This window comes from Empidonax traillii, unplaced genomic scaffold (assembly GCF_003031625.1).
Source record: "Empidonax traillii isolate 1590-97213 ecotype Southwest subspecies unplaced genomic scaffold, ASM303162v1 scaffold263:size1499331, whole genome shotgun sequence".
Taxonomy (NCBI): domain Eukaryota; kingdom Metazoa; phylum Chordata; class Aves; order Passeriformes; family Tyrannidae; genus Empidonax; species Empidonax traillii.
The window spans coordinates 648,036-661,822 of NW_020955456.1; the positions used below are offsets into that span (position 1 = coordinate 648,036).

The following is a 13,787-nucleotide window of genomic DNA, read 5'->3' on the forward strand; positions in this document are numbered from 1 at the left end:
AAGTTCAGTCATGCTAAAAAAATAAAAAAGAGTGCCGCAATTGAAAGCAACAAACAAATCTGGGCCTGATTGGACTGAAGGAGAAAGATGGAATTTGCAACTTCAGTAATCCATTCTCTTTTTTTTTCCCTCCCAAAAAATAAGATACTGACCCTGGAAGATGATCATTCCAGCTTCCTTTTGCAGCTGCCTCCAGCACTTCCCGTAAGCTCAGAGGCTTCCCAATGCTGTTGGATGTATTGAAAGAACCTGAGCAGGCCCCTTGCCCCAGTGCTCCCTGGGCACGCTGGTGTGGTGGGAGCATTCCTGATGGTGGAAATTTAGTTCAGCTCTTAAAATATTTTTGGCTTTGCAGACGTTAACACTAGTTTTAGTTTCGTTACCTTTGGGGTAATAAATAGGTTCATATCAGTGTGAGAGGCTTCTGTTTAAGTCTTTCTCTTTTTCATCAATTTTTTTTCTCAGTTGTAAAGGAATTAACATTGGTCTCTTCTAGCAACTTCATTAAGGTAATCTGGTTGGACTGAAAACATTCCCACATCTGGCTTAACCAAACATTGCTGTGCGGGGAAGGAAGGAGTAGGAGCATGAAGGGACAAGAACAGGGACAGCAGCTCCCTGACAATTTTTTGGCCTTTTTCTCAGCATACTGTCTGTGTGGAGACCTGGCTTCTCTGAGAAAGGAAAAATTAGAAAAATTACTGTTAGCAGAACTCTTCAGGGAGAGAGAAAGCACTCCATGAAATGTACATATTGGGCTGTAATGAGAAATACTTAGAACTGTTTGTTTTGGATAACCCCATTATAGCAGTTCCCTCCTTAAGTGCATGTTGGCAAATGAAACAAATTGTTCTTCCATCTCCATACCCCTGACATAAATATGTTGTGTCTCCTCTGGGCTCAACTTAATTAAAAGTATCACCAGGAGTAATGCAGGTGGAATTTGTGCTGAAGGGGAAATTTCATGGATGCTAATGTGTGAATTAGCATCTCCTCATCTTGTGGACCTGGGGTGGTCAGCACAGTCTGTGTTCATGTGCATCTCACCTGCCTTGGGTTCTCCTGCTCACACCTAAGTGTTTTAAGATGCAAAGTTCAGCAGTTCAAAGCCAGTGCTGATGACACAGAGAGGGGATGTTATTCAATTCCAACAGGTATGAAGTGGATTAAGCTATATAACTCAGGCAGCTCAATGACTTGCTTCACAGTGTGTCCTCAACTACACCAGTAGTGATGCTGCTGTGAGAAAAATCCTTCAGGGTTCAGAGCTCCTGGTGCAGTAAAAAAACACTGTAGGGTGCACTGATTCTGTGTCATGTTTGGTATCCCTGGGTGTTGGAGACATTTGGCCACGGACAGGACTCCTCAGAATAAATATGTATCATGTACATGCCCAGGTGCTCCCAGCCATTTACTTACTGGGGAGCTACTGCTTGGGCTGTAATTCTGTACAGGGTGAGCAGAAAACTTGTAATCCCTCTGAGATGCAGTCCTTGCTGCCATGGCCTCTGTTTTTCTTTGCAGCCCCTGGCCCCCCCGTGAGGCTGGTGTTCCCCGAGGTGAGGCTGACATCTGTACGGATTGTTTGGCAGCCACCGGAGGAGCCCAATGGAATTATCCTGGGTAAGATGGAGCCACGAACCCCGGGCTGGGAGGAGAGGGCTGGAGACCAGAGCGAGCTGCAGCTGTTGACTTTTCCTTCACCTTGCACATAAGCAAACCTGTGGCTGAAGAAAAGAAAATATGCTGGTGTCAGCTGCGAGACTGTGGCGAGGAGAAAAGTCTGTGTGGCTCCGTGGTTTGTGATTTCCTGAGCCAGAATTTGATATTATTCAGGCACTGTGTTTGAATGTCATCCCTCTTCCCATCTGCATTTGGGTTGGTAACCCGTTTGGCTGACTGTTGGGCAAACTGCCTGGAGACCTGGATTTTCCCCACCCTTGCCAGGCACAACCAATGTTTCAGCCTCATGTGTGCTTCCTTTTTATTGCTTCCTTTGGATAATACTGTCTGACAAGTCGCAAGGAGTTAAATCATATTTGGCTTTTCATCAAGGGAATGAGAGGCAGCAAGGCACGACAGGAATTTATGAAAAAACCTTCTCACCTTCCTGCTCTCATAACTCTTGGGTTACCTTTGCAATATGTTCACCAGTCGCTACTTGTACTCAAAACATGAAGACTTTTATAATGTAAGAATCCATTGCTGCCTCTAAAATTAAGGTAGCTCATAGTTACCCAGCAATTTTGTGTTCTCTGGTGATGTTGGGCACATTTTACAGTTGTTCTACCTGGTGAGGAAAGATTTGTTCCTCAGTTTAAAAACAGAAGCAAAAGCTTTGGGGTTTTTGTCTAGTTCTCAATCTGACAGACCTTTCTGCTTCTAATTGCACTGCCACCATTCAGGTTCATGTGTAGGCTTTTAGCAATATTTCCTCAAGCCTCCCTTGCTGAGCAGAGGGGACCTGCATTGGTGGCATCCCTTAAATACAGGACTGGTCCTGCGTTGTGCTTAAATCTTGAGTCAAGAACTCAAAGTGTTTGCTCAGGTGTGTAGTTTACCAAAGTGATCCTGGCACCTGAAGATGCAGGAAAGTCATCAAATGGCATCCAAAGGCAGGCACTGCAGGATTTTCTGAGCACGAGGAGGAGTCTGTGTGAAGCTTGGCAGCAGTGAGCTGCCAGAGATGGATCCACGCAGGGTTTCTCTGCAGTTCAAGGAGGGTTGGCTTCCAGGTTGTCTTGTGGGTTTGATTTGTTGCCTTTTTTTTTTTTTTAAAGAACTGTGTGTCCTAGAACTTGCTCTCAGCAGAGATTGGGATTTGAATCACAGGATGTGGTTAAGGAGAAAAAAAATCGTTTGATGGAAATGATGAGAAAGCACAAAAGACATTTTGCTCCCCCGACTGTGTTCCAACCTCTCACGTTGCTGCACTTTGTCAGCCTCATTTTGCTGAAGTTGCAAGCCTGGTGGAGTAGGAACTCTCTTTTATTTTGTCTTTGCAGAGTTCTTTGTGCAGAACATCCCCCCTCAGCTGGTTCTTACTCGTTGCCATTATGTTGATAATAAAATCATACAAATGCAGGGTTGGAATGAAAGAGTTTAGTGTTTGTCATTGTTTCCAGTGACTTTCACAGTCCATTCCCAGTAATACATCCCAGTATGCTTCATGCAGTCCTTGACTACACTGATGGTGTAACTGAGTAGGTTTATGTCCCACTGTTAATTCCTGCCCTTTTCCACAGTACACTTCCAGGTCAGCCAGTCCTCCTTTTTTACAAGTACATTAAGCTTTTCCTCTTTAAGTGTGATAATTTGCAGATGCCTTTATTGAATTTCATCTCACTGATTCCAGACCATCTCTCTTCATTACCAAGATCTCTTTAAATGACACTCTTGTCCTCTAAAGTGCACACGGCCACTCACAGCTTGGTGTCATTTTTGGAGTTTGCAAGCAGACTGGCAATTCCATCAGCCAGGCCATTAATGAAAGTATTAGAACCAGACTCATTCATGAGGTCTCATGAGAGCTTACTTAATACATCCTCCCAGGTTGTTAGCAAATCATTGATAACAACTTTTTTTACTTTTCTTTTTTTTTTTAAGTGTTCATCTCAAAATGTGCAGTATTTTTCTTAGGTTCTGTTTCTCTTGTTTGCTTTTGATGGGACTCTGTGCAACCATATTAAAACCTTACTCAAAGTCAGCGTGGATCATACCTACTCTTCCCACCTGGCCAATTACACTGTCAAAATAGAAAACAGATTATTTGATATTTATTCTTTGCTCCAATCAAACAGATATTGGCTGTTCCTTAGCACGTTATTATCCTCATGGATGCTTGTATATTGACTCTTTTTTTTTTTCCCCAGCATCTTCCTGGGTATTGAACTTGAGTTAGATTTTTCCATAATTCCTCTAGTTGGTCTTGCCTCATTTTAAAAGGCAGTGTAGTCTGTTTGCCCTTCTGTAATATTCTGGGATGTCTCCTGTCATCTACAAGTTCTTGAAGGGAACGGCTAATTATTCAGAGATGGCTCCCTCTAGTTATATGAGCACTGCAGGGCAAATTTCATCAGGCCTTTCTGACTTGATTACATCGAGCTTAACTAGATATTTGTTAAGCTGCTCTCTATTCTAGCCTACATCCCTACTTATATTGATGTCAGTTTTGATTTGTGTTGAGTCTCTAGTCAGCATCAACTTTCTGTTGTGTGTGAAAAGGAAAGAATGGAGGTATCAGCCTCACCTGTCTTGTGCTCATCTTGTCTTCCCACTGCTTGACCTGTCTTCCTCCTCCTCTCTCTTGGATTTCTAATGTATTTATAAAATCTTTCTCATTGCTTTTGATGCCCTTCAGGTTATAACTCACCTTGCCCTTCAGCTGTTCTGGTTTTATCCCTACGTGCCTGTGCTGTCTATTTATACACTCCCTTAGACCTTCGTCCTGTTTCAACTTTTGTCCAATTCAGTTTTGATTTTCGGGTCATTAGGGAGCTCTGAATGCAAACATATTGGCCTCTTAACATCTTTTGTCTCCTCTGGGATTGTCGTACCTTTTTTTTTTTGGTCTCTTTTAAAATGGTCAGCTAACCTGAATTCCCTTTTCCCTTAGAATTCCTTCCCAGGGCAGTGTTACCTGCCAGTTCCTGCAGTCCACCTCTTTGAAGTGCATTGTCTTTATTCAACAGTTCCCACTCTTTTTATTTTTTTCCATGGTAGAAATACTGAGGTTCCTGGAGGAAGTAGTTAGCTGCCAATGGCAGAGAGAAAAGTGAAAATTGCTCATGCTGGGTACTTCTGTGATCTTTCCTAAGAAGTGAGCTGTGCTTCCAAAACAGATAAAACCTCAATATGTAGCATTCTAAGGAAAGGCTGCATATTTTTGGGTTTGGAGTTTTTTTTTTTTCCTGTTCACCTTTTAAATCTCATTACTTTAATGAACTTCCAAAACACCTCGTGACCCTCCCTACCCCAGTCAAGTGCAGCGAAGTGGAGTCATTGGGAAAAATGAGTGAACTAATTTTGTGCAGTGCCCTTCTGTTCACTCTTGGGGCTGGAAAGAAAAACCACTTGCTTTGCAAGAGCAACTTATATTCAGAGCCTTTGAACTAATGTTCCTGCTCTGCTTGCCTTGTCCTCTGAGTATACATGCACCTTTGCAGCTAACATTTTTGTAATCTATATAAAAACATGCTCTAGCATTTCAGAGAGAGATTAGCAGGATGAAATACTGGCAGGCACCAAGAGGGAAAAAAAAAACCACTTGTTTGTTTGTTTAAATATTTTACTGTGGAAGGCTGTTAGATATTTCCCTTTCTCCTTTTGGGAATGTTACACTAACCATCTGAGGCTTCACTCTGTCTTCTTTTCTGCACGCAGTTCAGCCAGCACCCACATAGTTCCTTCAGATACTATTAAAGATAAATGATGCATTAATGTGCATATGTGCACTTCAAGCTGTGAGCTTCCCCTGAAAACGAGAGCTTAACCTGCATCCTCCCAGGCCCTGGTTAGTATTCCTCATAGTATCCTGGTATTTAGCATTTACCTGAAGCTTATGGCAAAAAAAAAAAAAAAAGTGTGAGAGCTCCGCTGAGAATTAGAACCAAAATTGGACGTAATCCATGTTTGCAAATTCCTATTCTGATCCCAGGCTGCACTTGCACACCTGCTGGCCCTAAAACAGATAAGCAGGGAAGCCAAACAAACCGGGTTGCTGCCTCACCGCGCCGCCCGGAACCTCCCAGGATCGTTCGCCCTTCCCCGAGTTGTGTGACAAATTAATAAGTGGTTGTATCTCTGCTGCGCCATGGCCTGCACGAGGGGGTGCTGTCAGTTCTGAGGGGCTTTGTGTGGTGATGAGCTTGAAAGCTTTTTGATATTCACGGGGTGTTGGCATCCTCCTGCCCGCTTGCTTTGGGGAATCCACCGGTTGTGTTGCGGTGACCTAACGTTTCACGAGGCAGCTCAGACTGTTGCCACTGATTGAGCTGAGAGAGTGCAGCTCGTGGAACTGCTTGCAGTTGTGCAAAAAGTATTTAAAGAGATGCTCAAGTGAAAAAACAAACAAACAAACAACCTGGTTTCAATGAATAAATAAACTCCTGAAGAGTTCATCTTTCAGGGTTTTGTTTCGTGATGCTTTGGCCTGGTGAATGGCAGCATTCCCAATAGCAGCAGAGATTTGGGCTCTAATGCTATATGGGGAAAAAAATTAAGAAAATAGTATGAATTCCTCTTACTGGCCATCCAAATACTTCATATTCTGTAAGGTATTCCTTTCCCAAAAAAGTTTCTCCTGATCACCTTTTCAAGATTTTACTTTCATTCATAACCTTTGATTTTTAACTTATTTTTTTAATTATTCTAAGATATCTGCAACATCTTATTGTCGTAATCTAGTAAGGGAAGGAAGCTGCTTATTCCTCCACTACAGCAATTGCCTCTTACAGCCCTCAAGCATACATTAATTTCTCTTTGAACACTTTCCATTTACCTCTATTGATTTGCCTTGTTTGATTTCACTTAACATTTCCTTTCTTCTCCCATCCCTTGTTGCTGAATTCATCAACTTAATAATTTTATCTTTTTGATCTTGTGTTAGCCCCAGTTATTATCCAAGCTGTAGTTCAAATGCTGAGTCTTCTGTGCCACTCAGAAAAAGTAAAAGTAGTGCTTTTTATGCCAGTCTGTATCCTGGCTGTCCCAGACTGTCCAATAGAAGATGCAGGAGATCAAAATGCAGTGCTGTGTGTCTCTCAGGTGGGTTGTAGGTAGCAATAAGAGCGAGAAGAATTCAGGTGTAGAGGTTGGATATCTACCTTAAAATCAGACCCGTGGAAGTGCTGATTTTCTTAGGAAATCTGTAAAGCTGACAGCTCTGATTGTGTAAACTCTGCCTGAGGTATCCAGGAAAATAGATATTTACCCAGACTGTCAGACAGCACAGCAGAGGTAGGAGAGGGCAGTGAGGGCTGATGCTGTTTTTCACAGGGATGCATAGAAAGGGAGTTTGCAGAGCCTGTCAGAGACACAGGCTGTGACAAGTGATTTCCTCTTTCTCATGGCTAAATTAGTTTTTACACTAGCCATGGACCCAGTCTTGTGTAAGATATTATAATGGCCTAGATATGTGTTCCTCTACCTAATCTGAGTGTGTTTGTAATTGGCTTTCCAGCACGAGTACCACCATTTAGCAGTAAATAGTTATCTTTCCATTCCCTCCTTACATTTTAACATCATGGTATATTTTACAAAGGTTTAGAAAAGAGAGGAAATTGCTTGACAAGGATATGTCCCAGATATCATACTTATCTTTTAATAACTAGATAAATCAACTTTTCTATTCTTTTAATATTCTCTGTTTCCCTCCAGGTCTTATTCTTTACGTCTTATGTCCCTTTATCAAGCTTCTTTAGCCATCTTAGTTGCTTCTTCCTTCATCTTTCCTGCTGCTGTAAAAATTTCCCCAGTGCTTTTCTTTGACTGCTTTTCCTCCTTGTTAAGATCCTGCACTGGGGTTTTCATTCCCACATTCTTCACATCAGTATAAACAAAAAAGATCATATATTTCAGTTCCTTCTCCCCATTGCTCTCTGTCTTTCTGTAGACTTTAAAAAAGATCAAAATATTACAGTATTAAAGGCACAGAAATACTTTGGTGGAATATACTGGACCAGTAATGGAAGAGCTAGTCCCACAGATAAAAGGAGGTAATTTGAAGGTGGAAGAATGAAATGTTGGAAGGGTAAGACCCTCAGACTTTGCTGGGATCTAAGCATGCTCAGGAGCTCTGAAAATTCAGGCCTCTTTTTACTGATTAGATTAGAATAGACTATTTCAGTTGGAAGGGACCTACAAAGATCCTTAAATCCAGCTGTCTGACCAGTGCAGGACTGACCAAGTCAAAACATTATTAAAGTGTTGGTGCAATCAAATTATTCCATGTGAAGCAGCAGTGGCTGTTGCCCCCCTATCCCTGAGCAGCTGCCAGAGGAGAAAGGACAAGGATGCATTGGTGCATCGTCAGTGGCACTGTGAGAGTCAGCAAAGCAAAATTAATACCATCTGTATCCCAATTAAATTCCGCTGTTTGTGACAGAGTGCACCACACGCGAGTGGCATTCATTCCAGGGGCTGCAGGAGCTCTGGGCCTCTTCTGTGAGTGGGCACGTGGCAATTGCTGTGTATTCACAGTGGGGAATAAATGCCACTGAGTCTTGTCTAATAGCCATAGGTAAGATAAACCCCCTCAGATTTCATGCACTGACCTTCCTGAATGAAGCGTGCCGGGTTTGGCTCTCCTTGGGCTTGTTGCAGCCAAAATGTGGTGGGAGTTCAGAGTCTGGCTGGGATATTAATTCCGTGAGAAAGGGGTGGCTCAGGTGCTGCGGATGCCTTTTGTCATTCGGAAGATGAGCAGAGGGTTGGCAGAGCCGTGCCATGACTGTTTTGTTTTCAGCTGCTTTGATTTGGATTTGTTGGCTGCCCCCTGCCCCGTGTAGCTCCGTGAAGCGTTTAATCACACATTCAGCTCGGGCAATAAAACCCCACATCAGTTCTGGTATTAATTGATTTTGGAAGTCAGCTGCTGGACTGGAAGTTACCATCGAGCTCCAGAAGTGAGAGCCTGATTCAATTGCTGGGTTTACAGAATGGATCTGAACATTTGGCAGACCCTCTTTGGGGGACAGTTGTTGCTAGTGGTGCGTGAGAACCCTGGAAGCCCTCCTTGCACAGTTGAATCATTAATAACATGGGCTAAATATGAGCTGTTGATTGTCAGGCAGGGTGGAACGGGGCTTATCGCTCACAGGCATCAGCAGAATTGACTGTTCAGAGCTGAATGGATGAAGCAGGACCACACAGCTTGCAGGCTCCTCCTTGGACTGTGGGCAAGGGCAGCGATGCTGAGTGACAGGAGAAGGGCGGTTTTATTGGCAGTTCTGGCCCCTTTGCACAGTTGTAGGGGCGTGTGAGAGCTGAGGAAAAAGCAAGTGCAGAAAGGAGGAACAAGCCTTGAGTGGAGGGTTGATAGGACTGCACATTTTGGGCAATCCAGCTGCTGGAGCTGCAGCTGGAGAACCTTGAGTCTGAGCCACTGCTGAAACTGTGAGAGGGCAGAACAACCTGTGAGTGGGGGTGCACACACATGCACATGTGTGCTGGGGTGGAAAGATGAAACTGGAGGGTTGCCTTGAACCGCCTCAACCAGGTGACATATTGCACCAGCTCTGTTTGTTCCTCTGATTTCCAAGAAGGTACCAGTATGCTCAGGAAAGATTAGGCTGGTTTTGCATCTTGTTGGTATAAAGAATGGAATATGAGATGGGTTTGGTGGCAGTTATATTCTGTAGACCCTTGTGAGCTCCACTATGTGTGATTTTCCTCGCAGGGTATGGAATTTGCTGTAGAGTAGAGTAGTTTTATAACGGCAACGGAAGTAAATTACTTTCTTCTGATCTCAGATAAGCAATTATGATAAACTAATAGCTCTGGTGCTCTTTTGTCCCTGCTAGTAAAAGCAGCTCACCCTTTTCCCCCTCCCTGGCTGGTGCTGTGCTTGCAGGGTACCAGGTCGCCTATCGCCTGGCCAGCAGCAGCCCCAACAAGTTCACCACGGTGGAGGTCGGCTCGACGGTGCGGCAGTTCACGGCCACAGACCTCACCCCGGAGTCAGCCTACATCTTCAGGACGTCCGCCAAGACCAGGCAGGGCTGGGGGGAGCCCCTGGAAGCCACGGTGATCACCACAGAGAAACGAGGTAACGCTTCCAGCCGCGGGTTGAGAGCCTTCCCCTGCCTGCCCCGAAGCCTGTGCTGCCCTTAGGGGAGTTTTAATGACAGCCCACAGCCTGTGCACCTCCTCCTTCTCACCCCATAAACCTGCCCCAAACCATAGCAACATCATGATTTGAGAAAGCAAGACAGACTTTTATGAGGCACAGTTCTTCTAACCTGCCGGGCTGTTGGAATTGATTTTTCCATCAGCTGCTATATTGGCCATATGCAGCCTCCTTTTGCAGTCAGATGGCTTTTTTTCCTTTTCTTTTTTTTTTTTTCCCCCCCATCTCTCTCATTTTCTAGAAAGATTGCAATCTTAAGAAAGTAAGTGATGGATGAATTATATTGATTAGGGAACGCAAAATGAGAGGCAGTGGTGTTGCAGAATTTCTCCACAGCTCCTCCATTGTACCTCAGCCCTGACCTAATGTGTTTGTAATTACTCTGGCCTTTCACTGCCACACGCTCGAGCAGAGCGTTTGCATCTGGATTGCCCAGACCTTTTCTGTTTCTTGTCTCAGCCGTGAAATGGTTGTTTGCTATTCTGAATCTCCAGTCAAATTCCATTCTGAAGGGAATCTACTTGAAGGCAGCGTTTCTACATGTCTGTAAATGAAACCAGATGCTTAGATACCAAACGTTTCAAGACGTGAAAGACATGTAAGGTATTACAGGATCTGCGCTGCATCATTGCTTCTTTTTAATGCTTTGGCTCAAGTAACTGCTCATTTTTCCAGTTTTAGAACAGATCTCTCGAGCTGCCAGATAGAAAAATTGCATTTTCTACTTGTGCATGAAGATTTATTTTTTTTTAATTCAGAGGCTAAAAAAGGATATTTTGGTGAATATGTTGGTGGAGAACAGGAGGGTGGGTTTTCCTCTGGTCTTGCACCACACGCCACGTTTCACTGCAAAGGATGTATCTGGTCCCTTGAGCTGATGAAGTCAAAGGCAGCCAGGGTAACTTTACCAGCATCACTGGGGTTTGTGCGGCGTGCTGCTCTGACCCATTGTGCTGTCTGGATATTGATCTTTAAGAAAACTTCACACTCAAAAGTCAGAACCATGCAGCTTGTGTGAAATATAAAAATAAGTGTTCAGAGAGAAGCACACTTCAGCAGGTCACCAGGGCAGACCTCCACAGATGTCTTTCAACTATTGTTAGAACTTTTATATGTGCTTCTGGGCCTGGTCTCAGTTCTTGCCCAAGTCTTGCACTATAATACAACCAGTTATATTTACTTTTAGTTCTTAAAATGTGCCTTCTAATCAATCTTTTGCTTAAAGTCCTTTCTACACTTGCAAATCATTTAGTGAAAAAGTAAGGATTTCCCATTTTATTTGTCCCCAGTGTCTTCCCTATTGTTTTCCTATAACACTTCTAAGAAGAGAGGGCGTTGGTCTGATGTTCAACCACCAGCAGCAAGAACCTGTGAGGTGCATTTCAACTATTTCTAGCCTGTGTGGTTGGAGTTAAAATTCCCACTGGCATAGCTCTCTAGGTCATGTGCAGCCTTCTCAGTGCATAACAGTGCAGTCCTCAGAGAGAGAACCTCTGGAGCTGTGTTAGAAAACTGAGAATGCCTCTGCCAAAGATACTGTCCATCAAAGAGATTTATCAGCTCAGGATTTCTTCCGCCCCTGTCTGATTACTGTCAAAGGGGAAGTTCAAAGTCCAACATGTGGAAGCTTCAAAAAACCCCACCATGGCAAATAAAGTGGAGTCTCAAAGCTCAGAGCCTCTCCTTCTCAATAATATGTGCTCAGATTTCCCAGACCTTGCACGAGGATACACAATAGCTCAAGTCAGAACTCCCAGCTCTGCTGTGGGAACAATGATCCCTTCTTGCTATCAGTGCTTTAGGGTTATCTTGAGAAGGCAAGTCATGGTATAGCATGAACCCTTTCTCTTTTTGATGGACAGCTCTGCCGAGTCTCTACACATGCAATGGAACCAAGAGTTAACTGAAGTGATCCAATGTCTGAAGTGTAGGGAGAGGAATGTGTATTCTCACATCAGCAAGAACGATATAAGGGGATGATAAAGAAATATATACAGTGCACCTATTGTGCTAACAAGAAATCAACCCAAAATTTGTATATATGATGGTAAATATTCTAGAGGAAAGAGATATTTCCATTAATAAAAATGCATTTGATATCCTTGCAGTTCTCGATACTGAGGTAAACAGGCACAAAAATTCCCTTGAAAATTAGCAAAATTGGTCACTCGTGTCCTTGTAAATTCCTTGGATAAGGAAAACATATTTTTTTACATTTTACAATGATACCTGTGATTTATAGATCCCAAGTTATATTGTGGCTGTGCTCTCCAGAGGTTCTGCTGCAGTGCTTTGAATCTACACAGTGATATTTCAGAATAGTCAACACCAGTGTTCAGGGCAGAACTGAGTCAGAAAATGTGAATGTAACAAGAAATTAAAAGTAGCCCGTAGAGTCATGTGGACTGGTACAGTCAAGCCTTACATTCCTGCACAAACAGCTCACCTTAGCATTTGCTTGTGGCTAAACTCCCATAAATAAACTCTTTATACTAATGGGTTTGTACAAACAGTCAGGAAATATATCTTGCAACACAGAAGATTTTAAGATCTCCCATTAGCAGCGGAAGGAAAACCGAGCCGGGGGAGACTGACTACAAGACCTGACCTGCCCAAAACTGCACAGCACATCAGCAGAGTGTATAAAATCCCTGCACGACACTCACTTCCTGGGATGGAAGAACCTGAGTACCTGTCTCAGCCTGTCAGTGTAAGGCACTGACCTTTTGCGTTGTGCTGCGGCTCGCAGGCTGCTGGCACCCAGGGCTTCCTCCAGCTAATAGCTTACAAGTCTTTGGGCACTGATGTCAGCAAGAGCAGGCTGCAGAGAAATGCCAAAACACGCAGGAAATGGTTTTAGGGGGCAGCAGGGAAATGAAGTGCTTGCCATGAGGAGCTGTGAGGAATCAGGCAGGCAGAGGTGTGTTTATGGAAACAAGTGCTGATGAAGTTGAATTGAATTGCTTCTCAAAAGCAAGTCACTGCGGTGTCTCCAATCAATTTTTGCTTTATTACATGCCACACATTTTAATCAGAATCAATAATCTTCATGATAAACAATTAAACAATTATTCCTCACTCTATAGAGTTTCTCTATTGAAATCGATGGAGTGCTGAGATGCGGTGACGGGAAAGGAGATCTGTAATGAAACAGTTGGGGACTGGCATGCTTACACCTGCATTACCATTCCCTGCTCATCTCAAAGGTGTGCTGGTAATTACTCTGGAGGGATCTCCCTCAGCACAGGCTGATTTGACTTTGCAGGTTCAAGGTTAGTGGGTAGGAAGGGAAAAGCTGGGAAGCTCTGGAAATGACCTGGAGCAGGTGCTGCAGCCCCAGCTCTGCACTGGCTCCAGGCTGGGGCTTGGAAGCAGCACCGGGAGCTGCTGATGGCTCCCAGATCCTTGCCAGAGAGGGCTGGTGCAGGAATCCAGTATCAGCTGCATGTGCTTGGACTCAGCAACACAACAGCCTGTTCCAGCTCATCCCTTTCTCTCCTTCGTGCCTCGACTGGGCAGCAGCTGCAGGAAGAGGCTGCTACATAGCACAGAGAGAACAAAGTCCCTGGAACCAAGGAGTAAGAACAGGTTAAAAAGTGAGCTAATTTATAGGCAAATTCTTACAAAAGAGCAACTGCAGCCAGAAGCACAGCTGAGTTTAATTAAAGATTGCCTTGCTTTGCTAGACTGCCAGTCCTAATGATTCTTCTTTAATCTACCAGGCCGAGACCCCCCTCAAGTTTGAGGTTCACTTCTAGGAAGGTTTATATTCAATGCTGACCTTTGATGCAGGGAGATAAGAATCAGTTTTACTGCTGCTCATTGCAGGAGAAGGTTAAGGAATGGGATGGTCGTATACTTCATGGGGCAAATCCAGAAGTTCAATCTCCTGTGGCATTCCCACTATGAAAATCTGATCGGGCTGTCACATTTTATGTTG

General features: G+C 43.8%; 1 protein-coding gene across 5 annotated transcripts in view; it reads left to right on the plus strand.

Annotated features, from left to right (window-relative positions):
- SDK1 (sidekick cell adhesion molecule 1) overlaps positions 1–13,787 on the plus strand; it is a 385,943-nt gene that overhangs the window by 313,103 nt on the left and 59,053 nt on the right. For 4 of the 5 annotated variants that reach the window (XM_027889459.1, XM_027889461.1, XM_027889460.1 and 1 more), the window contains 2 exons: positions 1,525–1,623; positions 9,572–9,766. In XM_027889459.1, coding sequence (XP_027745260.1) covers positions 1,525–1,623; positions 9,572–9,766 — 294 coding nt within the window. Of the gene's footprint in view, positions 1–1,524; positions 1,624–8,141; positions 8,240–9,571; positions 9,767–13,787 lie in introns of those variants that run through there. The other variant, XM_027889464.1, reaches the window with a different exon arrangement.